The sequence below is a fragment of the Prinia subflava genome, chromosome 15 (assembly GCF_021018805.1).
Source record: "Prinia subflava isolate CZ2003 ecotype Zambia chromosome 15, Cam_Psub_1.2, whole genome shotgun sequence".
NCBI classification, from domain to species: Eukaryota; Metazoa; Chordata; class Aves; order Passeriformes; family Cisticolidae; genus Prinia; species Prinia subflava.
In genome coordinates, this window is record NC_086261.1 from 5417283 (window position 1) to 5444278 (window position 26996).

General features: G+C 41.7%; 1 protein-coding gene across 4 annotated transcripts in view; it reads right to left on the bottom strand.

Annotated features, from left to right (window-relative positions):
• The window catches only part of MCTP2 (multiple C2 and transmembrane domain containing 2), a 116470-nt gene that overhangs the window by 63946 nt on the left and 25528 nt on the right, over nt 1–26996 (bottom strand). For 3 of the 4 annotated variants that reach the window (XM_063412108.1, XM_063412110.1, XM_063412109.1), the window contains 6 exons: nt 19076–19218; nt 18200–18276; nt 16988–17099; nt 15065–15100; nt 6545–6709; nt 5057–5187 (listed from right to left, as the gene is read on the bottom strand). In XM_063412108.1, the coding sequence (XP_063268178.1) occupies nt 5057–5187; nt 6545–6709; nt 15065–15100; nt 16988–17099; nt 18200–18276; nt 19076–19218 (664 nt within the window). Of the gene's footprint in view, nt 1–5056; nt 5188–6544; nt 6710–15064; nt 15101–16987; nt 17100–18199; nt 18277–19075; nt 19219–26996 lie in introns of those variants that run through there. The other variant, XM_063412111.1, reaches the window with a different exon arrangement.

A 26996-nucleotide genomic window follows, 5' to 3' on the forward strand; every position in this document is an offset into this window, starting at 1 on the left:
CCACTGCTCTGGAGGTACAACAGGTTTCAAGTTTACTCTTATTAACTGCTTTCAAGTGCTTTGAAAGAGAAGGAAAATAAACCAGGCAGAGTACCAAGACGGCTCGGCGCGTAGGCTGCCTCTCAACACCATTTCCAAGTGTGAGAGGTTGCATTTAAAGCTCTTTGCTACACCTAGGCTCTTCAGAAAAATATGACAGGAAAAGCTACAGCAGGAAGGAAAACAAAACAACAACAAAGAAAGAGAAAAGACCTTATTTCTTTCTGGGAAAAAGCCCTTATCACGTCCACAGAGCAGGTCAGCATCATCGTGGCTGTGTTAACACCGCTGTGTCTCAGGCTGCAGCAGTGTCAGTGACACTTTGGGTATCAGCACAAAAGGGGGGGTGTAGCCTTATCTTGGAGTTTAGTTTTTTGCTGTTTGGTTGGGTTTTTTTTTCTAGATGCAGGAACTGAAGGAAGGAGAGGGGAAATCTCAAGGTCACCCAGCTGGTCTGTGATTCAGCTGGCAACAGAGGCCAGGTCTCCCACATCAGCATTTCATACACCACCCACTCAACACAGTCCACAACTGGGAAAAGCTGCAGTTGCTCTTCATGTTTAAAACTTTCCATGGAGTAAGACAGAAAACACAACTTGTTTAGACAACAGTGCATCTCCCACCAATAGATAACCTTGAACTCCATCATATGTCAAAGGCAAAGTTAAATATAATTCTATCTTGTTTTGTCAAATTGGAATTGTTTCTCTTCTTAAAAGAATTTGATTCGCATAAGGTCAAAGAAAAGATGGAGTATAAGGGTGTGGGGGTTGGAGGGATGCACATGTGGAAGGGAAAACAGCAGGAGGTGGAGTGTAAGTATTTCTTCCTCAAATCATGTCTGATTTCTGTGCAAACTAACTTTCCTTAAAACATCTGTGTTCACTCAAGGTATGCCTACATTTTCTTGTGAGGAGCTGAAAAGAAAATCCACATTTGCACTGGCAAAAGGCTTGAGAAAAAAAAACAAAAAAAGACAATCTGTTTCATTGAGGTTATACAACATAATTGACCAGACTGCAGAGAATGCAGCTCCGTAAAACAATTAGACATTCAATTTACTATATAAATTCAGCAATTTCCACACTAACACTTCTACACTATTAAAATGAGTCTAATGATTTCCGAACTACTTCCCTCATTCTCGTGAAACAGAAACTCTCCCTTTCCTTCTTTCTCAGCTTTCTATCTGCAAGATCTTATTACAGATAATTATTTCACAGGAAAGTGCTAAGAGACTATTATGATGGGCACAGAATCAAACTAATGGAGGTAATCCACTTTTGTTTAAAATTGCCTGCTCTGAATGCAAAGGGCAAAACTCTCAGAACATTTGTATTTTAGGTGATGCAAATGAGCTCCTGAGTTAAATTCTCAACAGTAATTCTGTCTTAGGATAGAATAGCTCTGGTTGTTGTCATCTTTTGCTATGTTACATATTAAATTCACACATAATCTTTCACACAAGTGGCTGAATGCACAATCTATAGGGGCTGCAGTTCTGTAAGCTAAGAATGCATTGTGCACACAACTGTATCACTTTTCTTTTTTTTCACAATTAATTAAATGCTTTCCTTCCTCCTCCTGATCAGTATTGAGGTCTACACCTCTACATCAGCTTCTAATCCTGTACAGCTTTTGTTTTCACTTGAGACTGTTCTTCTGACTTAAAGCCCTCACCTGTACCTTCCCTTCCCCCAAGTTTTTAATAATTTTGCAGAGAAATAGCACTTGAGGATAGTACACAGTAAATTTGGGATTAAAATATTTGTTTATCAGGAAATCACATGTTAAAATTTCACTAAAAAGTGCTGAGGTTAGTTTCTTACTAGCCATGGAGTGGTATCTTACTTTCCCATCCACAGTTAATCAAATTATGACAGAAATCTTTAAATATATAAAAATACATACGAAAAAATCTGTACACAACAGTTCCACTTTACCCCCTGCAGACTTCTTGAAAGCTCTTCACAGAAGAGATCAGTCATCAGAGAGTAGAGAAAGATGTATCTATGATTAATACTTGAAATTTCAAATGCCACAGGTGTCAGGGAAATAATTAATAAGATCTTATTATGAGTTATTCAGTGGACAAATTTTGTTTTTTCGATTCATCCTACAGCTTGATAAGATTTAAGGAAGGTATTGGTTGCAGCCATAATGTGAATTTTACTGCTCCATCCCAACAGCACAGCCTTTAAAACATGGTTGTTTCTTATTGCAAAGACAGGTTCCTGGAGGCATTCATCATAAAGATATTGGATACACTCCAGTCTCAGAGCTTATGGTCCTAAAGTTTGGCAATTTTTGTAAAATCTCTTTCTTGAGGTAAACATGTGAATGAAAACCCTTCAATGTTCTGCAGCATCTCTTTTTCCAGAACATATCCCCTAATGCAGAAACACTTTCTAACAACCTGGCACAAACAATTTAACTCTGCCTGGACAAATTCTGCACACGTTAACACCTTTGTTTATTCATATACATTAACATCGTCTCCTGTTTATAGCATGCCTCTTATCCCAAAGGACACGAAAAGCACTCAATAAACATTACTAACAGTCCTGTGCAGACTAAATAGAGGGATTATTTCATCCAGCACCAAAATGCAGCCAGCCCTCAGTGTCAGAGCCTGCAGCTGAACCACTCAAGGCTGTGGGATTTTAAGTGAGGAAGAGAAATTGGACCCAGCTGAAACTCTAAGGAGACTGCAGGTAGGCTGGATGTAATAATTTAGCTTGTGATGTGCACTGACAGTGAGGGTTTGTTTTGTGATAGAAGGGTGACATGAAGTGTTTCCTCACTAATTCAGAAGCAGACAAACACCCCAGGTGTTTGTGTTCAGCACCAGAGGTCCAAGGCATTCCTTATTCTACATGTTCCATGCTCTCCACAGACACTTCAGGTCCTATTTCAAGAACAATATTTTACCTTGAGAACAAATTATGCCTGGGAGAAGAACTGTATTCCAGACTCTTAAGCCACCCCTACTATCTGGAATCCTGGGTCTAAAGGAATTAACAGGAGTTTTTGTGCCACAAAAGTTTTGCAGTCAGGATTACCAGATTTGACTCCACTGTGAGCACCTCAAACCTCAGTTAAATATTAAAAACGTGACTATATTTAAAGGTTTAACCAACACAGTTGGAGGTTGAACAGGCTGGAAGGGACCATAATGAATTCCAACTCTACTCATAAATTGACCACAAAATTATTAAGTCAGATCCAGAAAATTTTGCTTTTTCCTTAAAGTCATGCAAATTATTTGAGGGCAGTTGGCTGCACTGCTGTGTGTAATGACCGAATATAACCCACAAACATTTTACTAAAGAATATTTCTTACAATGATGTTGTGAAATCCAGAAATCTCAAAACTCAACTTGGAAATCATGGAGACAATAAACATGGCACCTCATAATGCTGTTTTTCCAACAGAATCTTTTTCCAGATTAGACTGCATTTGAACCCTTCATAAAATATTATTTATAGGGTGTCAAAAAGTTTCTACCCTGTAAAAACAATACCTGTCATTATGCACTTGGTGTTTACCTATTCTTGAAATTGCTCTTCAAAAACTAGGGTATTTTTTTCTCTTTTGATGCTACAGCCAATTTGCTGTGCTTAAAACAAACAAAAGCAAAAAAAAATTCTCCACATAGATATCAAAAATAAATACTTAAACATAGAATCACAGAATTGTTTGGGTTGGAAGGGATCTTAAAGATCATCTTGTTCCAAACCCCCTGCCACAGGCAGGGACACCTTCCCCTAAACCAGGATGCTCAGGGTTCCATCCAGCCTGGCCTTGAACACTTCCAGGGATTTACTCTAGAAGATTTACCTTCCCTTTAAGGTAAATCTACCACACACACCTCACCAGTGCTGAATAGAATAAGCATTTCACTGAATTTTTGCCATGCTAAACACCACCTGCCAGAAAACAGTAGGGAAAAAACGTGGGTGGGAGGTCTAGGGAAAAATTAAAATAAAGGGGAAAAACCTAAGGAAGAATTGCTCCAGCACCAGAGACTGACCTGAGGCAAGCTGCAAACACTGCTTTATTTCTTAACTCTAAACAGAATATCAGAAGTAATGGAAGTAACTGTGAGAATGGAAGGAACAGATTCATCTTCAGCCACTTCTCCATGTGATGAGCAACAGCACTCAGCCAGAAAGAATTTCCTGCTCTGCAAAACCACAAACATTTGTAGAGCCAAAGGGCATTGTTCTTCTCAGTGAATAGTCTCAAACTATTTGAATGCCTGAAGTTAGAGAATGTTCTTATGAGTTACTGTTATTTGGTCAGCACATTGTGAAACCCTGGCCAGGTGAGAGCAGCTAACAACTGCAGGCAGGGCCCCCACCCTCAGGAAATTTGGAGTTGTGGCAATGATCCTGCCAGCAGATGAGCATGGACAGACCAAAGGGGTGTCCAGGAAAGCCCGTGGTTCTTGGTGCTGCTGCATGTACCCAGCAGCACAGATGGTGTTTGGGGAGAGGATCCACAGGACAATGCTGGAAGCCAAAGAAAGGAAGAGAGAGGTACTACTAAGAAAAACAACACTGTATGAATTCAGATAGAGTGGAATGGAATTAAAGAATCTTAGAAGAACACAACATCAAAGTGCAAACAGAAAAAAGGGACACCGCTCTCAAAAGGAGCACAAAATCCTTGGGCTGGCACCAGCAGGGCATATAAAGATGTGAAGCAATACCACCACAAAAATACAGAAAAATCCTGCCTCTTGATGCCACTGAGCTCCCACAGTATTTCAGGTTTCAGAGGTAGCTTGGGTGTCTCTGCATTCAGATTTTGGCTAATCGATTACCCATAAATAGGTTTTAATAAACATAATATAACCTGGATATGACTGGAATAAGGACAGAAAAATAATTAGGATGCTGGTAATGAAAATAAATTGATTAGTTTAAAAAAATTATCAAAATAACTTTATTTTTTGTACTTACCCCATTTCTCCCCCCCCAAAAAATAAAATCTAACTCAAACCAAACTTACGTTCCCAAAAGCTCCTCGTGTTTTTTGTTATCCTTTCTCCACACTTCAATGTCCAACATATCCTTCCTGTCAGAGAAGTAGTGAAAATCAAACTGTTCCCTCCACTGAGGATTTGCACTCTTACACAGTCTCTAGAAAACATGCAGTTATAATATTTACTTTTCTTAAACAATACTTATTTTCATAGTAAATCAAAAAGAAAAAAATAAATCAATTCTACATAATAAGGCTGGATGTTGGAGCATCAAGTACTAATGTCATTCCAACCAAAGCTCCCCAGCCATCACACATAATCTCATCTTCTTAAATATTCTCTTTCCTCTGTCTCAATAACAATAAAAATGCAGTTTTTATCTAAATGAATGGCTGGAAAATTTTGGAAATACAAAGTAGACCCCACCAGCTCCACTTCCAGTGGACTGTGGTTATCATCACCATCACACACTGGAAGAAATCAGGAATAACCCTTTTGAGGACAATCACCTGGAAACAGGTTTGAATGAATTAAAGAACTCAAAGCAGGATTTTTTCACCCTCCTGTGTTAAGCAAACAGCTCAGCCTTGCAGATTTACAACACATCTATAGACCATTAAAGAGACACATAAAAAGGGATTATAATGGGAATAAGATCTATTTATTCTAAAGTAACTAAACCATTTGTTATTTTTCAAAACTACTTTTCTAAATAAGAACCATATCATGACCTTAGTTTGAGGTCTGATGTGAGGGACAGAGTGCAGGTTTCAGATGCGCCTACATCCAAATGTTATGTTCTGTGAACTTGTTCTGTACATTTTGTACAGGAGGAGGTTTGTTTTCTCCTCCTCTGCACTTCCAGTTCATGACATGCAGAGCTCTTGCTCTCTCAAAAGAGTATTATTTTAATTACAGCCTTTCTCCTTATTAAGACTTTCCAGATGAAATGTGTATCTTTGGGAGCCCCATTCATTTCTTAAATTCTTATATAACTGAACTGTATATAGATAAACACAGCCTAGAAGAATAAAAATTAATATCAAAACCATGGAACATTTTCTCTGCTTGGGGGGCAGGTTCTGCAGTATGTAACATATTTTTCAAGAAAAGTACTTTAAAGAATGATAATTCCCCTGCACTGAAAACCATTTCAGGTCTACTTTTCCAGCAGATCTAGCACTGCAAGTCCAACTTCTGTACTGGCAGAGAACAAAACACATGTGTGATGCTTGTAGCTTTATTTCATTTCATATTAATGTCAAAATCCATCAACATGATGAGTACGTTAAATGCACAAAACACTGATAACACACATTATTCCTAACTTGCTCTTTCTCTATTGGCATGAAAACAGAGCAAAATGTTAATGTTTCTGGTGTGGTCTCCTGGTTTTGAACTCACTTATCTAAAAGAGTATCAAGAATAGTTCCATCTGAGGCAGCAACACCGGTAAAAGAAGCACCGAGCACCTTATTGACTTCAGACAACTGAAGGAAATCCTTAATACTCACCTTGCTCTTGTATCTTTGATCTCCCAGTTTGAGGAGAATAAAAATCTCTGCCAAGCCCCCTCTGGGCATGTTCTTCCCCTCCAAGAGGGTGATGGTGACCAGCCCGTTCCACAGCTGGTTCTTGCGCAGAGACTCCGAGAGCCGCAAGCTCCGCGTGAAACTTGACTGAAAAGCAAGGCAGCAACACGAAATGTTTCAAGACCCAAACACATTTTTGTGCTCACATTAACTGTGCTACGAAAGCACACCAGGAGTGAGAGAGACACCATGCTTCCCCTAGGGTAGGCAGGCAATGGAAGGCAGTAGGATGCTATGGATTTTCTGCCCGACTGTACTATGGTCCCTGTGAAGGGACGGTGCTCGATGTCACAGCAAAATTAGCAGGGTTTGCTGAAACCACCAGAGAAGTCACCTTCAGCCACCCTGGCTGAGCTCTGGCAGGAGCAGACCTCAAGCACTGAGAGCAACCTGGTACCTTGGCTCAGGGAGAGAAACTGGAGAGCGATGGGGAACGGAACAGGGGAGAAACTAAAGTAAAAAAAAAATCTTAAAACATCTCCAGCTACGTCCATAAAACGCGTGTCTGTCCTTTCTGTGGAGGCAGCCCAGCATCATAAAGCCCACAGCCAGGTGAAAGGCTGAGCAGCACCTTCCACCTCCTCCATCACTCAGCTGCCCGCCTTAGCTCTTTGCCCGCTGCCTTTGCTGTTCCTGCTTCCAGAAACTGAGCCCACGAATCAAAAATACTGATGCCTGCTGAAAAAACACTGACACCACCAGGCTCTTTATCTGGAGTTATGGTTACCTGGTAGCCACATTTGTTACCTCCACAGCTTCATCTTGCACAGCATGGCTGCGCTAACAGTTTGCTAACTGGCAATATTTTATTGGACAGAGGATGATTAAATAGGCCTTTATTTGGGGGGAGTGAGCTGGAAACATTAAAACTCAAGGCTATACTCTTCTTCCCGCAGTAAAAATCCTGCCATATTTTATTCTCCTGAAGCAACTTTTAACTCGCTACACTTTGGAGCTTCAATCATGTCATGTACAGGTGGGAGCAAGACGGAGGAGAAGATTTCACAAGTCACTTTAAAACAGGACGTGCTAGCTTTAAAAGCAAGGAAGAAATGTTGTTGCTAAATAAAACGATTGCAAAAGCACCTGATGTCTGAAGATTACTTTTTATGGATCAATTACCCGGCAACAAAATTCTTAAATCATAGGTGGTGAACTCACAAAATTTTTACTTGCTTTTTACTGGTTAAAATGCCGAATTCTGAATCCCACAAGCACATTAATATACTTCTATTTAAACACCCCGTTTGGCTTTCCTGGCACAATGGGTAAAAATTCCTACCTTTAAAAAGAAAACGAGATTTTGATTCATAAATCCAGCTGCAATGTAATTTCTTTTCTCTCTTTTTTTTTAAAGTTCGTCTTTTGGGCCAAAAAGCTAAAGCATGACTGTTCCCATGGACATACTTCAAAGTCCCAGCAGATATACTCCTCCCTAAACAGTGCAACTATTTCAAAATCCTTTTTATAAAAAAGGGAGTAATGTCCACAAGGGATCAAAGGGCATTCTACAGTCTGGCAATCGCCTTAGAAAAATGGCAGTGCTTCCATGAAATATGCCCTAAAATAATTTTGCAGCTTGGTATGTCCTAATTTCGAATTGGATGTTTATCTTGGAAAGGCTTCTATCTAACTTGTCCATAAAACAGCTCCACTTAGCTCTATGAGCCCTGTGAAAATGGAATCCAAAGCTGGCTATTAAGGGGGCCTGGAGATTGCTTCCATATGGCGTAACAGCATGGGAGTGGAGGGCTAAGGCCTACAGCAGGCGCTGCTTGGCTTGAGCTCCCCATCTATCCATGGACACTCATTGCATTACACCATAACATCTGGATTATTGCTTGTAATGTCCCTGGGAAATATCCACTTCCCATCAAAGCCTTTATCTATCTCGCTTGTACTTTGAACATTTTAGTATTTAACACAGTCATGTTTGATGTGATGTACTCGCTGCTTTAGGAGCAAGGATTTTCTCTCCCCCTCCTGCTCCTTCCTCGGAGGAGGAAGAGGTATTTGATGTTAGTTCACAAAAAAAACCCAAAACAAAACAAAAAAAAAACCCCAGATGAAGTTTATTATCCACATTACAATTTCTTTTAAAAACAAAGCATCCAGCTCTCTTCAAAGCTTCCAGGCTGAACACAAAAGACAGTTGTTATCACTCAGTTTTCAAATCAAACTTGGATTCTTTTCTTTTTTTTTCATCCAGGCCAGTATTTTAGGGAGTCACTCGGCATTGGGGACCTTCCTACCCCAGTTCTACAGCACACACAACCCCACCCTTGTAGCTGCTGACTTGACAGTTCAAAGGACTGTTGGGAGGTACCCAAACCAGCCTGGATCCCACACAGCCCCAGGAAAAATCAGCACCTGCGCTCAGTATTACTGGAACACATTGCAATGCACCAACCTTGACCTCCCAAAACAGGTGGCCCCAAGCCAAGGGCCTCGTGCACCCCCTTCTCTGGCTGTGCAGCTGCAGAACCTGTGCTCCTCTCAGAACAGGGGTGTGCTGCTCTCCAGCTAACAGGACCTGCGTGACATCCAGCATCACTTGGGAGCATCCCACTGCAGAGTGGAGCCAAGATGTTTGCAACTGGTTCAGGGCAGGGTGCTGACCTGCAGCAGCTCCACACAGGATCCTCCCAGCTTCCCACCTCCCCCAGCCCTGCCACGGGCACAGGGCTCTCTCAAACTGAGCAGGGGGAGGCTGCTTGCCTTACACCCCTGCGAGACTCAGCGCTTGAGGAATGCTTTGGATTTCCTGGACATGCCCAGGTCGCCCCCACAGAGTCTGCTCAGCAGGTCTGGCACATTTCCTGTGCCTCGTAGCACCAAGGGGCCGCTGTGTGCTGGCTCTGTGGCCACCTCTCCAGCCTCCCCAGGTATTTGGCAGGCTGTTCCTCTGACCACCCTGATGCAAACCCCGGTGAAACAGGCAGTGTCTCAGATTCCACTCCCAGTTTCTGGAAGGAAGCACGTCTGGGGAAAATCAGATGTGTGGTAGGCCCACAGACCCGGGCCTTCAATGAGTCAACTTTAGTGCTGCCTAGGGAAGTCTGCACTATGGAAAATGCCTCCCAGGTGACAAGAAAATGATACTGCCTTATTTATTTTAGATGTCTTACCTCCTCTCTGATACCCACACCTACTCATTTCAAACTGATTTACACAGAGCTAATTGATTAAACTTCACAGCCTCCCTCTGAGCTGGCAAAACAATTGCAGAGCAGAGCACAGAGGAGCACGGCCATTAGTCCAACAAAGTTATTTGGGCAAAACAAGCACTGAAAATAACACCCCAAACACTCTCCCTTGCCTCCAGCCACCACTACGCCAACCTGCCTTCACAAGGAGACCAGAAAAGCCAAAGCCCTGGTCAATACTGGCCAGAAAATGAGGATGCAACTGCTTGATCAGCGACAATTTTGAAGTGTTTTATCTATTCAGCTCTTCCTTTTGCTGCTACCTCCCAGGCTAGTGATGCCTCCACACTTGGGTACTGCAGCTCCTCCCCTGCTGAACCTGAGCTCTTTCCAGCTGTGCTCCCACACTGGATGCCAGGTCCTTTAGGCCTCTCCTGCTATATTTTCTTGTAAGCTCCCTGCTCACACTCTGACTATATCCCAGACCCAAGTAAAGGTGCCTTGCCGAGGTACAGAAAAGTTGGCTGAACCTGTGATCAGACTACCAGACAGGGCTGGAAATTAAGAAACACATGATTAATGATGGAAGTTGGCACATGTCCCAAGCACAAGGCATTGGACAAGCTTGCTTATTCCTTCCCCTCATCGTTTCTGAAATCAAAGCAGCCTTGAGACCAGAATTTGAGCGTTGTCTCTAGACAGAGCTCTGATTTTGGCCGGGCTCTGTGTGCAAATAAGCAGTAACACCATAAAGGTCTTTTATGAGCAGTCCACTGCTGTAAAACGGATAAAAACTTGAACTAAAGACATCCCTCAAACAAGCCAGACAGAAAAAAAAAAAAAAAAAAAAAAAGATAAAACAAAAACCAGAGAATAAGCACAAAAATATCCAGAGATCCTTATTCCTTAAAACAAACTAGATGTTTTTTAAGTCTAAGAACCAATGTCCACTGCAGATTTTAGGACTGTAACTCATCAGATAAGTAATGATTAATCTCTGAAGCAAAAGTATGGAAGAGGACCCTGCCACAAAAGGACCAGAAGATGGTTCTCTTCCCAACTGCTTAGAAAAGACACTTGCCCAAAAAATATCCTACAGCTATGAACAGAAAAATTAAAAATCAGTGCTTGCATCACCACTCTCAAAATCTTGTTCCTGGTTTCAAAATTAATATAAAAGTTTCTCACATCAACTTTCAATTTTTTATCACTTTCTGGTTCTGGTTTAAAAAAGAAGGATGAGCAGGTGGGCTATATTCTGCCTTCAGAGCCAAATACAGGAGCTGAACGAGAATGACAGAGCTTTGGAGGGGAAAGAACCGGCTCATTGACCCAGCTTCACAAAATCCTTTAGGAGCTCCAGTCTCCCTGATAACTCCATTTGTCTATAATCTCCCTCTATAGGCACCCAGCAAATCCCCTCTGGTGCATCAGGGCTGCTTTCAAATCTGTCTCTCTTCCTGACACACACATACATGCCCCAAGTTCAAACTTGTTTTTGAAGCAATAAAGAGATGCAGAAAAATTGCACATTTAAATGACACGGCGAGGTGGCCAAGTGTGAAGCGAGCCCATCTCTCCCATCTTTCATTTAAAAGGATGAGACAGGACAACAGAAAGCCTGCTGCAATCCCCGTGAAGAGGTCAACGTCAAAACTGGGCCACGTAATTCGCCATTTGAGAAAACAACAACACACAAATGGGAGGACTCTTCGGACCTCTCCTCATTAGGCAGAGAAACCATTTTTGCAGAGGCAGTTTCCCCCTGGGAAAGAGGAGAGGGCGGTGGGAAAGGCAAGTGAACCAACACGAGATTGGCAGCGCCACGCGCGACCCTCGGCGAGCGAGTCCCCGCCGAGCGCCCCGAGAGCTCCGCTGCCCAGGGGGACTGGGGGAGAGAGCCAAACACAACCAGGCAGACAAAAATGAAACCTAACAGCCCACACAGGAAAAAAAAGGAAAAAAAGGAGAAAGGAGAGTGAGGGATTTTCCCCTGCCATGAGACGCTTGAGGAGCCCTTGGGTCCGGTCAGCCTTTCAGCCAATTTGTTCAATCAGCTTAGGCTATCAAGGTGGCAATTCTGTCGCTTTTGTTTCAGGACTGAGCTGCTGCAGGTCAATCCACCCCAAGCAGACCTGCTTATCTGCCTCCTGGATGTTCAACACTTAAAGGTTATTCAGCTGTACTAATGCTGGAAATAGCGTGCAGGGCACTCAGGGTGAGACTCAAGCCACCCGGGACAAACAAGGGTACTGAGCATCAGCGTGTTGGGCTCCAGCAGAGAGCTACCAACTCCCTCTGTGCCCCAGGAAGGAGAGCAGAACAGAGGGGAGAGCTTGTCAATACACAGATATGAGTGAATATATTAATGCTGTCTAATAGCATCCTCTTTCCTTTGAAATGCCACCCTCTATGAAGAAAAGAAGAAAGCCACACTCTTGAAAACAGCCCCCACTGAGGACAATGCTGTTCTCAGCTCCCATGAAAAATGAGGGATCTGAATGTGCTGCCCATGTCTTGGGAATCTGCACAAATATTCAATGATTCCCTTCCAGCAGCAGTGAAAAATATAAACTGTGTAATAATCAAGAGATACCTAAATCATGCAGTTCAACAGCTCTGGCTCCAAAATTATTTAAAAGACCATACTGAGTTGTTGGAATCCTTCCTGCATACTCCCTGTAATGACCATGAGGCTACTGGAGCTGGGCTGGAGATGCTGTGCTGACACAGTTCTTGTTGTTTGTCTGAAATGCAGCTCTTTCTTCAAAAAGCAAGAAAGCTCAGGGAACACACATGAAGAGAGTACAGTATCCACAACAGCCCACATGAGCCAGTCTGACATGGAGCTGCAACAGGTACCAATGCCATCAACATTTGGGGTAAATTTGGGAAGTCAGCAAGAATCCCGTGATTAATGTGAAAAGACTCATTTAGGACACTGATGTGCCAAATCTGCATTAAGACAACACAAAATGGTCAAATTAGAGGATAATCAGATTTCTTTCATGTAGGCAATACAGATTAAAAAACAGCTGTGAGAGTTATATTCATTTTGTCCATCCTTAAAATAAGTCATTTTCCCTGTATTTATAGAAGAGGAAAAGCTAAATATTACAATAGGGGTCAGCTGCAGTTCAGCACATTTAAAAAAAAAATCCCAGGAAAACTATTTCAAATAGAAAACTTTTATTTGCCTAAACCTAAAGACGGGAAATTTAGATGTCTCAGTTCAGCTGCTCAAATGGAAGGTATACTGTGTTTTCCCCCTGCAACACCCAACCAGAGTCAGCTCAGGAGCCAAAAAAACAGACAAGCTTGTGTATCCATTACAGAGCTCTCTCCATTTCCCCTGCCCTCCTTATCCCTGTATCTTTATCTCGTCCAGCAACATTGTTTTCTACCCCATCATACTCTCTGGCTATTCTTCCCTAACCTCTTGTGCCTTCCCTAGACACCTATATTCCCCATGCACACAATTTTTCTTCCTAGCCTTTATGTTCTGCCACAAACTGCTAGTACTGCTTCCACAGAGCAGAGTTTCCTAACTAAAGATGGTTATTGATGTACAGTACTAGTGTTTTAGTGCAGTAGCAGAATCAATAAACCAGGAAATACTGCTTTGTCAGATTTTTTCCGGCGCATGCTGGGAAATATTTTTTACTGCCTTTGGATGGTCACAGAGGTTTTCTTTAGAGATCACACTGGAGCATGAACTGTGTCTTCCCCAGGAAGAGCTGAAGCTCTCCTACCCTCTAGTGACTGGAACAGAACAGAGCACAGGGTTGAAGCTTTTTTCCTTTTGAACAATACTTTTATGTCTCCTAAATTCACGCTTCAGCATCTCTTAATTTTATTTTGTTAAGGCACAAGACAGAGTCTTGAGAGCTGAAAGGCTGACAGCTAAAGGTCTAAAAACGTGTATGTAAAAGAATTATACAAAATGAAATGAGATATTGAGTAAAAACAAAAAAGAAAAACCAAACAAAAAAATCCTAAACAAACGAAAATAAAACCACCCCAAAACTTCTAGTGACAGCAGCCAAGGCAGATTTTTGGCTATTCTGAAGAAAAAGAACCTGAGTTTAAAAACCTGAATCCCTTTCCCATGTCCCAAAGCCAACCAGCATCCAGAGACAGCTGTGTGAGAACAATGGGGATCAAGCAACACTGACCAAGCCAGGGCACAGTAATTTCCAGAGCTTTAGTTAAAAACTGAAGTGATGAGCTCTTCAGTTATTCCATCACTTTCTACCAAGTGGCATTCAGGAACTCCTGGCAGCTCTCTGCTCCAAGCACTGCAATAACCCTGCAATCAGGGCTCCAAAGGCTGTACTTTGCATTTCTTCTATTGACAAAAACATTCTTGCTGGCACAATACCTGAGATGGTTGGCTCCTCTACACAGCACACCACGGTTGTAATGAATAAAACAAGAGGAGGTTAATGATTCAATTTATTTAGGCACAAACCAATAGTTACAGAGGGAAAATATCATGAGAACACACTCATCTTAAGAGCCAAATTCTGCTTTTCAGAGACTGAGACTGTACAGCTCTCAAGCTGGGTACTGGGGCTTGCAGTGTCTGTATCATTGTTATTTACTCAATAGCAAATTAAAGCTTTACAGAACACATAAAAAGCCACAGTCTGTTTCCTGAACAAGTTAAAATCTAATGCAAAAAATGATACAGGAATATAAAAGTAATGGAAGCCTGCAGGGATCCTACAGGAGACCAAGGGAAGCAAGTTATATGGACATGTGGCAACACACAAATCTTGGAAATCCTGTTACAATGGAGGTAATGAAAACTCCCTGCTCAGCCTCCATCCCAAGAACAAAAGGAATTTCAAAACCCACAGGGGCGACCAGAAGAAATACTGCCTCACAAAATTCCACCCATGGTGAGAGGCAGCCCCAAAGACAGACGGGGATCCAGGAGAGCCTCGCTCCACTCCTGCACCCACCACCATCCAGGTGCTCTGAAACAACTCAAACCTTCCACAGCTCCTTTCATTTTGGTTGAATTCACACCCCTTTCCTTCGTACAGAAAGTTTGCCTCTCTTTCTGCAGCTCTTTGTGAATGGGGTCTTACGTTCACTTGCCACTAGACACTACTTAAAATTAGAAAACAACAGCAATTTCCCATCATGATGAATAGGGAAATCAAAAGACATGAGGTTATGACAGCCATCACTTCCGAGTTTTCCTTTGTTTAGCCTGTTTCAGAGGAGGGCACAGATTTTGGGAGAGTAACTTAATTTTCTTTAAGTGAAAAAAAAAAAAAAGTATTACCTTGGATGAAGTTCGTTTCTTTCGACTTGACCATCTCTGTTCATGACTCCCCATTATTGTACCAAAGAGGATCCAGGGAAAGGGAACAGGTGAGGAATAAAATGGGGAAAGTGTTTAGTAAAATAATTCAAACAGTAGCTCGTCAAAAAAGAAGAGCCTGTTACAAAATAGGGGGCTAAATCTACAATTGCATCTCCATCTACCTTCCCTGCCTCACGGAACTTAACAATCAACAAACTCAAAATACCTGCATTGCACCAAAAAAAGAGGCAATAAAAAAAAAGTAATTGAGAATAAAAAGTGGAGGGACCCAGAGCCATTAGTAAGAAACATGGCTTATACTTTTGGTGCCATCTGGTTCTACAGTAAGCTAATTTAAAAAGGGGGGAAAAAATCATCTTGCTGTTAAGTGCTAATGTGGACAGAGCTATTTCACTGTTCTGACTCCTTTGGAAATGGCTGAGCAATCTGCATTTGAAATATGAGGGCTTAAAACATTGTCTTTAAAAAAAATTACAGTGTGCACCAGCTCTTCTATCATCTGCACTCTGAATGTTAACTAAGCACCCAAGAGTACCCAAAGCTGCTATTTAAACCAACAAGCTTTGTTCCACTGGCTAGGTCCACTTTTGCCCAGGCCTTACGAAAAATCCTGGAATTCCTGGGGTTCTTATGACTAAACTAACTTTTTTGCTAAAGTAACTTTACATTTTTGCTTTATCCCTTCCTGCAATTCAGTCACATATGCCAACAATGCTGTCTTGTACAAGTTAGAGGGGAGTTCACATTCCAAATAAAAGCCATCTCATAATATAGACATATAAATACACCATTATTTTATATGTTGCCATTAAGCTTTCAAATAATCACACAGTGAGGTAAAAATAAATCTATCATTACCTTGTTATTAATTAAGACTTTACAATTCTCAAAAAGGCATCTATTTGAAAAATAAATAATGAACAGCAGATATCCCACATTAGCTGCTTCTTCTTATTTTGATTTCCAACCCCTTGAAGCATTTATGTTTCTATAAATAATCCCATTCAGGCTGGAATTCCATACCTATAATTCAAAATTGTGCTGTAAACAGCAAGTTTTATACTCAACACTGCAGAAAACCTGTAGAAATATTTTCTCTTAGCATGTATTACACATATTTAAAACTAGGTCTGGTTTTTAAGACAGTCCAAATAACTGCCTGATTTTGGGTATTCACCCCTTGCTGGCCAGGAGCAGGCTTAGTTCACCAATATTTGTGTGCTGTACACTCTGTATAAAACACTAGGAAAAAAACTTTAAAAATAGAAGCAAGGATCTGAAATTTTTTAAAAACCCTATCAGCACCAGTTTTGGTGTTCCCAGTCTCTGCCCAGCTTCTCTGGGTGTCTAACATCACTAATCACCACACTTCTGCACCAGGAGCCAAGTGCAATTAACTCAGGGAAGAGACTGTCAGTGGGAAGATCAGCGCTTTACAAGCAACCTCCTCCTCTCAGCCTCCCCCACAGGACTGGGGCACTTTAAGTCTTAACATCCAAGCTCAGTTTTTAGATTTCACATGGATACATTTTTTCATTGTTAAATATATATATATATATAAAACATAAAAAAAAGAAATATAATAGCTTTTCTTCAACCTGCCCATTGCAGTACTGGACACATGCCCAGAGCACAGAGAGCACTGCCACAGTGCACATCACAGTGACAAGACAGAAGCATCCAGCTAAAAATGTCTATACAACTTTAACCCAGCTAAATACAGGACTTTTTTTTTTAAAGTTATGCTCTATCTCGATTTCAATATTGAGTCTCAGAGGATGAAAATAAAGGTGGCATTTCCCAGTAAATCAGATTATGCCAGCTCTTCTTTTCTCCCCCCTACAAATTCCAGCTATAAATTTGATTTCCTAAGCCACTTACATTTCTCTTGAAGTCTCCTTGCTTGACTGCTAGACTCAAGTTTAATACAATCACTCCCATGTCATCTTCTAAACTGTTGGGATCTTCCAGTTTTAAAACCTGTTCAGTAGTTCTACAAGGCAACAAAAAGAAGAAAAAAAAGTTGTGCATTTATTGACTCCAGTTAACTCAAGTTGATTATTAAAGGTCAAGCTGAGCTGTGCAAATTTCAGCTTCTTGTCTGAAATTCCCAATATTGAGTTTAAATGTTAAAATGGGAAATCTTCAGAGTTCTTCCCTGGTTCTGACAAAATACACCCCTCTTTTAATAATGCAGCACAGTGTTCCTACAGCACTGCTCCCTACTCGTAACTCTCCATGTGCAGGTACACACTGAATTAAGTTACTACTACCTCCACTACACGGAGAAGAGTGACAGGGAAACTCATCCAAGTCAATCTTCTAATATTAATGGTTTGTATTTGACTCCAGAGATATTTATTCTGCCTGCTTTTAATTCCCCTCCATGACTCTGTTCCCTTGCTGAAAACAGGAATGCTGGTATTTACCTGGTGGCACTATCTCATGGACAAATTAACATTTCTAGAAATTCAGATACAACAGCCACGGGAGCTACAACACCCCTCACACAGGGAGAGCTCATTTCCCAGTCCCCAAAAAAAGTCATCGTGCAGCAAGGGAGCATAAAAGAAACAACTAAAACTTGAATTCCTGGCTTCCAGCTCCACACTGAGCCCAAGCAGCAGCAGCAGACAAAAGGCACAGGGCTTGCCTCGGCACTAAATCAGGGCCAGATGCAGCTGCTGCAGGCACGGATGGATGCGGGGGGAGGCTGGAACAGGGGCGCTGGCAGCAGCCGGCCAAAGGCACCCTGAGGGGCTGAGGACAGGTCCCAAACCTCCTCCCCCTCTTCCTTCTTCCACCTCCATAAATTGTCCTGGTGTAGCTCTCCCTAAACAATGCTGCACACAGAAATTCTCAGTCCCAGAACTGGGCTCTGCCCAGGCTGGGTTTGAATCCGGTGCGTGACACTGGATAAAAACATGTGCAGAAGATTTATCTCAAGTGATTTCTCTTGAAATCTCCACTCTTCTCTCAAAAAGTAAGTTTTCATGAATAGAAAAATTCCAAGTCAGAAAAAAAGCATTTCACTACTTCCCTCTGTTTCTCAATTAAGCTGCATTAATAACCTTTAATTAAATAAAGTGTTACCTATTGAGTTCAAGTTCAGTGAGCGCTACAGATGCCGAACCCATGAAGTCTGAAGAGGTTAAATCACGATCGTACACCTGGTGGCAAAATAAGACAAATATTTCCAGTTTTCACATCATAAGCCAGTTTTATCCCAGGCAATGAAAAAACAGATATTTTAAGCCCTTTCAGTTCAATTCTGTATTTGAAAGATCAAAGCTTAGATATAATTCAGGGATCATTTTCCATCTCCCTGCTTTAATTTATATTTTTAGCTAAATATTTAACCAGCATTTTGAAAGTATCTTCCTAATATTATGTAAACAGAGACATGTGTGCTGCTATGGATTGTGCCTGCTCCTTTATACTCCACACGACAGCATAATGAAACGCTGCACAAAAATCAGGTACTGCTGCTTACAGATGTTTTAGCAATTAGTGCTCACAACTGGTAGCTCGCGGTTCTGGTAACTGTAACGTTCCTCATAACCAGAAAAGGCTTTGCTACTTGTCACAGCTGCATCCCAGGTAATAATTCTGTGCAGCCCAGCCAAATTGCACTCCTAAAACGTGCTTCTGAAACCACCCCTGGTTTCCCTGAGTTTGCACAAGCACGGGGAGAGAGAGGGAGCAGAATTCAGCTCCACAGCTTTAAGTAGATCCAGTCAGGGAGTTTTATTTCAAACTTGGGTTTCTGCAGACGGAAAGCAAAACACGCAAGTAAAATCTGGGAAAGACATATGTGCATTTTAATTTGAAATTGCTGAAGCTCTTAAACTGGATTGTGTTTTATGCCGTGCTGCTACAGCGAATAAAAATCAATATGTTTCTAAAGTTGAAAATAATTGCTTAAAAAAATATTGGCCAGTCTTACAAAAATCTGAGCTCAAAACTTACCTTGATCCAGAGTTTTTGATCGAGGGTCTGTATGGGCAGCACAACAGTTTCATCCCAAACTGGGTTGAGGTTCTTGTAGACTACCTTACTTTTGTAGAGGGTTTTGCCATTCAGTTTAAACTTCACGTACGGGTCACTTGTACCTGTGGTAATTAAAAAATAGATCAGCATTTAGAGTTGCCCATATGCAGCTCCACAACCTTAAATTATATTTTCATAAAATAATTAAAAACAGTTAATGGTAATTACCTATTTTACAGATATAAGCATATACTTAATTACATATATAAAAAATTCTCATTCTGACAGGAAATCTATAGACAGAACCAGAAAGTTGTCTGAAAGCAGATAACAAAAAAAAAAAAAAATCTTACTTGCTTGATCTCTGTTGCTTTATTTTAAAGAACATCAATTGTTGTTTAACAACTCTGTTAAAATTTTGATTTGGTAAAAGAGCAAACAGAAGCAGCATTGAAGAGCTATTTACAGGCCAACTAATGACACAGTGGAAGAGAGAAAATGTGATGCTGTGACTAGGAATATATTCAAAGGACCCAAACTCCAAAGCATCGTAAACTCCTGGGATAGAAGCTCCAAGGAAACCAGTAACAATAGCTAAAATACCCGTCAGGATTTCATCACTGGTGTCGCTTTGCCAATTTACTTAAAACCCAATTTGAGGTTTCAGTAAAAAAAAAATAGCGACATTATTCATCAGCTCAGGATAAAAACCACACAGAGAACAGACTCTGTAAAAACAAGCACTGCCCAGGTAACACGTTTTTTAATTCAAGTGGCACAATTTGCCATGGCAATAATGTCCCCTGTTTTTATGGAGCAGATGTCCATGGACAGAGGGTGAGGCTCGTGCCACTCGGCAGCAATAGAAAGACTTGCATCTGTCAAAGGAAAACAGAAGAGGGAATCAACTTTTTATTATTGTTATTAAACTGGTGGCATCTGCACTAACACCAACCACCGTGCAGGACACCAGGTAAGAGGGGGAACAAGGCACAGGGAGGATTTAACTAGATGGTGGTTGATTTAGTTATTCATACAGAGTTTGCAAAAAAATCTTCACAGGCTGCAAATAAAGGGGAAAAATCTAACTGAGATAGCAGCATCTACAATTAACTGAGCCTAGGTGCCATTCACCTGTCATAGCCAGCATTTTCTGGCAATGTATTGTACATTATTGTTGGAATTAAACTTCCCTCCTAACAGTTCAATTTCATTAGAAGGGTAACAGCTAAGGTGATGGTCCTGGCTGCCCCCCAGCCTGCAGTGAGGGCTGCTGCAGGAAAAAACTGATTTCTACAGCAGACTTCAGAGTCAGAAATAATCTGAACCTGTCCTCCCTGGTTCCCACTGGCCCAACAAACACATGGCAGTCCAGGATAACCCAGCCTAAGAGCAATACTCAGTCTTGCCAATGATTTGGTGCACCTGTGAGGATGTGAAAAATCCGTATTTTAACACCCAAAGCTCTCATTAGCATTATATAAAGGCAGACCTAAACTCAAGAAAAAAACAATTATGTGTAAGCATCTATTTGGAATTATGCAGCACTGCAAAGAACTGTACTCCTGGGAGACAGACATATTTCTAAGAATTATAGAAAGTTTTTATTCTGCTTTAATTTCAAAAGGGAAGAGTTGCAGAACCTGGTCCATTTTGCACATAAACTGTGTTTCATTCACAAAAGGAAAATATCAGTTGGCTTTCAAATACTGTCTGCAGCTGATCTTTTTCCTGAATAATTGTTGAAAAAAAAAATTGGTAAAAAAAAAAAAAAAGCAGCTGCAGACTTCTTAAATAGAATTTTCTTTTTTTTTTCTTTTTTCTTGTCCTCTAAGAGAGAATAATAGTAAAGGGCCTGATCCAAAGCCAGGAAAGTCGGAGGGCAGCTTCTCATTGTTCCCAGTGGGTTAGGACTAGACCTTTCCCTAAAAATTTCTCAGAACTGTGATTATACTCTTATACAAAGCATCCAGCACAATTTCCAGGAGTGGGAACACACAGATAGATCACAGCCCCACAGTGTGGGGGGCAGAAGTCTTCAGAAGATGCAGAATTAAGAAATAACAGCGCTGAGCTCTTTGGTGTCTCTTCAAAAAGATTTTAAAAGAACAAAAAAAGGTAAAAGATCTCCTGACTTTTATTTACAGAGTAAGCTGGACAAATCAGCATAATGAAAAGTAAGAATAATAATAATGTCCACATAATTGTAACCTATTCTGTGCATGAAATAGCAACTGGCCAAGACAAGGAAAGCAAGGGATAAAATGAAAGCACAAAGAGACGATGGAGGCAGGTGGTTTATGGCCATAACTCATCTGCTTTTGGCACGGAAAACCCATGAAAAAGGGCAAAAACCTGAAGAGAAAGAGAAAAATAGGAGATACAGAATAAAAGCAAACAGCCAGCAAGTTGAATACCAACAAGCAGAAAACTCTAACCCTTTCTCTGAGGATGGGAAGCAGGAAGACAACAGCTAAGTAAGCCTCCCAACTGCATTACTGCCCTGAAAAGCTTTCCAGGTTGTTATACAGTAAAGGAAAATAAAAGGTGGGGGGGAAGGGAAGGGCTGCCCAGCACTGCTCACGCGAGCCAGGCTTTAGCAATCACTCTCACGTATTTATTTTTAATAAACCCATCCTTCACATTTACACGTATTTATATATAAAAGCATACACACATATATAAAAGGAATAGATAGAAAAGGATCATATATAAAAGGAACAGATATTTTGTTTACATGAAAGCAAATATTGTACACTCTAAAAAAAAAAAAAGAAAAGAAGAAAGGTGTGGGGGGGAAACCGTAATAAAAAGAGGCCCTTAATTAAATACGATTGCCACTCTGGGATCAGGCCTTCATGCTTGTCAGCTTACTCTCAAAATAAACATCTCAAAGCGGGGCCTCAGTGGTGTCACTTACTCCGGCAAGGCAGCCTGGGTAATCCCTCGCTGTCTTGACAGCTCCATAATGTTCCAGCGGCTTCACGGGTGAGCGCCGGCGCCCGCGCCGCGCAAAATATTAATGCCGCGAATTAACGGCGAGAGGGGACGGCGGCTTACAAAACCCAACAAGGGAAAGGTGTCAAGTTAGCACCGGTGTTAATTGTGAGGGAAAATAATTGTGGTGGGGTGTGGGGGGCCTGCAGAGCTCGCCTGTCGGGCTGTCACGGGGGTGACATCTCAACTAGGCGGGTGGGGACAGGGAGCGCGGCCGCCGCAGACTGTGAACGGCGGGGTGGCACCTCTGTGCACCTGGATTGTCACCTGGGTGGTGGCACACAGAGCACCTGGGGGGTGGTGGTGGTCACTGGGGCCAAGCTGGATGGCCTGGGTGGGGAAATGTCAGGGGTGGACGTGGCAGCACAGCCACCAGGGCCCGGCACAGGTCGCTCCCAAGATGCTGACAGAGCTCCCTGCCCGTTGTGTTCTGGTTTTCTCTAAGACACCCAGAGTGCGTCCTGGTGACCAAAACAGTTGACAGGGAATGAGAAATAAGCCAGGTGGGCAAGCCAGTGCTGATGGGATGAACGGCGCAAACTGCAAATTACTGACTGCATTTGAATTCAGGGCTTGAAGCCTGCTGGATTCAAGCTCAGAAAGACGTCTGGGTCTATTAAAAGCTATTTATAAGAGACAATCTACAATCTAGGCAGAAAAACATAACTTTTTTTGAAAAGAGCCTGGTGATGTTAGAGATGAACCAGTCTAAAAAAAGGATTTTTTGTTTATAATCTTCTTTTAACTGTGACAGAAATGGATAATTTTCTGAAGAAGCCAGACCAATTAAAAAAAAAAAAAAAAAAAAAGCTTTTTAGCATCCATTTCCTAGTGAAGGCAACTGAATCAACAACTTTTAAGCACGTGCATGCAGGCTCCTCTGAAAGCAAGGTCTCACTCACATCAACTGGAGCAGTATCAACAGGGGAATGGATTATTGTTAAAGCCAGTTGAGAATTTTGCCCACAAAAAATATCTCTCTGGTGGGAAAAGCAAGATGTTTTGAGGTTAATTTGTATATTGTGCAGAGAAACAAGTAGGTTCTCACACAGCAAAACATATGGACAAAGTATATATAAAAAACCAAGATAATCTATTTCTCAGCCTAAAGCAAACCAAATAAAAGTAAAAAGGAAGGTTGACTTCTTAAAAAAAAAAATCATTCCATCAGCCAGGCCTCTTTCCCCATGAGAGAAAGAACATTCATCTCAACAGTGATGCTCCCTGGAATTCCTTTGCATAATACCAATTTCACTTCTATTTTCTTCCACTAATGCTAAAAAGCAACGAGTGCAGGCAGACCAGACATCACCTAAAGCCTGAGAAAGCTTCAGTGAGCAAAAAGTTGCTGGGACAGAGCAGCAGGAGAGGGTTTAGTAGCCCAAGAAACTGTTAAAGTTGTTTTTAAATGGATACTGCTGCCCTCTAGCAGCTACCGAGAGATGGATCACATCCACTGCTCCAGAACGAGGAAAAAAATAACCCAACAAACCCAGAAGACCCAATATAATTTCAAGCCACACACTGTTTTATGGGAGCAAACTTACTGGAAATGTAGCATATGAAACAAGTCTCGTTCCATAAATAAATAAATAAAAATGACCACCAAATTGCCTTACAAATCTTGAAAAAATCAAAGAGCACTGTGAAATATAACCTAGACCATCTTAGGTTTTGGTTAAAAAACTAAATTTTAATCTGAAGAAGGAAATTAAGGATTTATTTTATATGCATGTAAAGAATAAATATCTGAAAATCTTCCTAGAAATAGAATCACTGGAGTTATTTACGACAAGGAGTAAAAGACATTCTAAAATGGAACACACATTTTTCTTTTTAAGTGGAAAACCACTACATCCTTGTAGTGAAACAGCCGAGATCAAGGCTTAAAGGGGAAATCAGAAAAAAAAAAAGTATTCTGCTGGCAGGAAATTCAGGTGATTTTGGAAAGTTCTGTGCCCAGCTAGTTTTACGTGGCCAGATGGAAATGAAACATTGCTTGGAAACAAGCAGTCCCAATAGGTTCCAGGGGAAAATAAAACCAACCAGAAAAAAAAAATATACACAAACCTAAAAAAAATACCACCACAAAAAACCCAATAAACTGAAAAGGCCAGAGAAGTGTGGAGAAAGGTGTGCAAACCAACAGTTTAAGGAAGGGTGAAGGTGGGGAAAAAATACATGAACTTAACATTAATAGAATGAAGGATGTAGATATAGCACTTTCCATACAAGACACTTCAGAAACACAAAAAATAAAAGTAAAAGAACTGAGAAAAACCTACCAAAATGCCCTGTAACATACATTATGTCAGTCTAAGACACAGAATTGTCTTTGGTAAGAATTAGTCCAACTGAACACTGCTTTAGGCACTGCTTGGAGCAGAGGCTCCAAGATCTCCCTGGAGCTTTCTCTTCTGCATGCTGAACAACCCCAGCTCAGCGTTATTTCTTGGATTCTGAGTCGTCATCCTAATAAAATCTTCCTACAAGGTCCCAGAAAATTGCAGTGTGAGCTGTTAATGCAGGCAGGTGCCCCCAAGACTCAGCTCTGACAACTAATAGAGCTAGAACAGTTTAAGAAACTTGTTTTCTAAACTAAATTCCGACACAAGAGGAGTCACTGGGTGTTCTCAGGGCCCAAATATTCTCCTCCTATGTTATCATTCCTACACTTCCTAATTTAACATTACAAGGATGGGAAGACATAGAAATTGCTTTTGTTTGAACTCCTCCAGACACAGAAATTGTTTGTTTGAACTCCTCCTGTTCTCCTGAGGTTCCTATCTCAGTGCCTTCCTTTCCCACACCAGTGCAGGCAGGATGCTCGCAGGGATCACAAAGTTTCAGGCACACACTTTGCACTTGCAGAAACTGGGCTGGGCACAGGCAGACACCCTCAGCACAAGCCCTTGCTCACAGAGCCACATGGCATCCAGAAAACATCCAAACATTCAAACTCTCAGCATCCGCAAATTAGCCATGATTACGCCTTTCAAAAAGAAGTGTGAAAAGTTGCCTAATACATGGCAATAATTAATAAATCTGAAGGCCTAATGATCTAATTGCAGATACCCTGAAAACAGAGAAAGTCTAAATTAATCAGCGTGTTTGCAGAGAGCAATTCAGCCTAATTGCTCTGAGCATTTGCTTTCCAAACAATTACTTGCTCTAAGCTGACAAGCACCCAGCACAGCACACACACATCCCTTCCTCTGGCACTCTGGTATCAGCACAGACCCAGGCAGGGAATCACAGAGTGATAAAGCACCCTGAGCTGGCAAAACCCACTGGGATCACCAAGGTCTAACTTCTGGATAGCCCAGAGCTATGAGTGGTGGGCTCCTGCAGGCTCACTATTGCTGAAAGTTAAAAGTGTATGTTATTCTACAATCTTTTTCTCCTTTTAATTTGTCCTTGGGAGGCTGATTTCTGGCAGAGCTCTCAGGGAGCCCCCCAGGACTCTCTGGCAGTGTGGGCTGTGAGATGTGAGAGCAGAGGATGATGTGCTGAGGGCAAGGAAAGCAGGATGCACCCATGCATCTTCTGTACCACTGCACCTCCCCTTGCTCCCTTTGCATGTTCACTACTATCATGAGAAGAAAGAAAGGAGAGGAAAACCAAGGTGCAGCAACGGGAAACAAATGAAACCTGAAAGGAATAAACAGAGAAGGGCACAAAGGTCCTGTAAAAAAGATCTACAAAACACAAAACCAGGTAGAAAAGAGATACACACAAAGTTCAGGCTGGAACTGGTTAAAGGGGAAAGAAAACGAAAAAAGACACCAACCACAGCCACATCCAAGAAGAGTGTTTCTTCTAACTACACTGTTCAACGGATGAAAAATGAACTTCAAAAGCACAGAATTTGGAAATGGGAGAGGCTTCTCACCCTCACAGGCACTCAAACCCAGTTTGTGTTTATTTATGTTTAGTTTGCCCTTCCTTACAGCTGTGGCATCACTTTGTTCACTGCTCTGTAGGAGTGACACGACCAGGAGCAGCGTGCAGTTAGAGCATCCCAGTGCCAAAAGGGACCAGGACCGCTGAGATTTCTTCAGGTTGACTCTAACAACCACGAGGCATCACCCTGCCCTGGGAAGGTGAACCAGGAGGTGGAAATGGGCTCCAGCCTGTCCCAGCTCAAAGCATGGAGCTGAGCTTCACAAAACAAGGGTCAACAAGGCCATCAAACCACCAAGGGTGCAACAAGATGCCAACACTTAGAGCAGCAGTGATATTTTTTTAAAGCCAAATGAGATATAGAACAATCATCTCTCTGTTCTGCCAAGCTGCTGCAGTGCTCCATAGATTTGTAATCAAAAAAAAAATACATTTCTGCTGTCTTAACACCTGCAGTATTAAAACTACAGGGACGCCAACTCCTTGCCATCACTGAAACACATCTAGTAACAGTAATAGCATAAAAAACACGTGAAAATCAAACTTCTGGAGGCCTGTACCTACACACAGAGACCCACAAGCTTCAGTGTTTGGCTCATTCCCTACAAGAATTGTGAATGTAGGACCCGTGCACTGCCTAACATTGGCCCCAAAGGTGCACACAGACAACACGTCGAATTTACCATCTGCTTAGGCAGTTTCCACTTGTGACTGGGTGAGACTGTAAGCAAGTAAATCAGACTCCAAGCAAGCTGATGACCAGCAGGTAACGCCTCTCTCATCCTGCATCCCTGGACAGGAGACTGATTTTGACCCAAAAAGGGGGGTTTTGGAGCTTCTCTACTTTCCACCAGAATCAAGATCCCACTCTAGCAGCACTTGGATTCCTTGTCTGGGGCACACATATTGAGTGCTGCTGTACAGGGCTTTTTCTTTCACTTACCCTTCAAAAAATACATAAAAGAGGAGAAGAAAACACTGAAATTCTGATTTATTTTTC